This window comes from Stegastes partitus, unplaced genomic scaffold, assembly GCF_000690725.1.
Source record: "Stegastes partitus isolate 25-593 unplaced genomic scaffold, Stegastes_partitus-1.0.2 Scaffold300, whole genome shotgun sequence".
NCBI lineage: Eukaryota > Metazoa > Chordata > Actinopteri > Pomacentridae > Stegastes > Stegastes partitus.
The window spans coordinates 329,757-330,803 of NW_007578031.1; the positions used below are offsets into that span (position 1 = coordinate 329,757).

Sequence of the window (1,047 nt, forward strand, 5' to 3'; positions counted from 1 at the left end):
GTTTCCACATATTTTTCTTCACAATCAGTTTGCTCTCAGCAGCAGTCACACTGTGTGCTGTTGTCATTTTTGCTGATGAATTAATAAAAGTGATGATCACCTTCTACACCAGACAGACTTTTTATTCTACGTAAGCGTCGACTGCTTAATGCTAGTGTCAAAACAAAAATCATTTCAGGGTTTAGAAAGCCTTCTCGTTGCCAAACAGTCACGTGTTCAAGTCCTGAAGCGATCGTACATTACATCACAGCGTCGGGACAGATGCAGCTGCATCTCATGTTCTGATGCAACGTGTTTCAAAAGACTAATCAGCACCCAGAAAAGACAATCACAGCCCCGCAAAGTGTTAAGTATAAATAACAGTACAAAGCACACAGGGTGATTAAAAATAACTTGTACATCAAATGCTGGAGGAAAAAAAAGGTGCGTCTTTAATTATCTCGGGTTAAAAAGAAAAGTATCCTGGCTGATGTACAACAAGGATGTCAGATAAATACGAGAGTCGGCACACAGAAAAAAAGACAATGTTCAAACTGGCTCTGGAGCCAAAAAGCTGAAGCCCTGCCTGGGGAGTGTAAGTCACTATGGATAAGAGTGTCAGCTGAATAACTAAACTCCAAAAAAAGAAATACACACAGTTGGAGAGAGACAGGAAACCCTGAGGGACTTTGATGAAAACCTCTCACCCATAAAAGACAAAACGAGAGAAAGGAATCAGGATGACAAGCAGGGAAACGGGTGAATTTGGCAACAGAAAGCAAATGACAGCAAAACTTTAACAGGAAGCGAAAATGACAGAGAAACACCAAAGTGCATAAATAACATTAGAGGGGGGAGGAAATAGAGTAAATTCAGATAGCACTGATGCAGGTAGACATCAGATCAAAGACGGCTGCTGTCACTCTCTGAAATTCTCTAATATGTTCAAAAAGCTCACGACTTCAATGATAGTTTTAGTGTTTTCCAATGCGCGTTGGAGTTTCGCTTACTTTTATGTTAGTTTTATGTTCCCATAGTGTTAGCATTCATCTGTGACTTCATCTGCTT

General features: G+C 40.2%; 1 protein-coding gene across 1 annotated transcript in view; it reads left to right on the plus strand.

The window, feature by feature from the left end:
• The window catches only part of LOC103358277 (neural-cadherin), a 183,653-nt gene that overhangs the window by 165,602 nt on the left and 17,004 nt on the right, over positions 1–1,047 (plus strand). Inside the window, exon 23 of the mRNA XM_008283185.1 lies at positions 546–574. Coding sequence (XP_008281407.1) covers positions 546–574 — 29 coding nt within the window. The remainder of the gene's footprint in view (positions 1–545; positions 575–1,047) is intronic.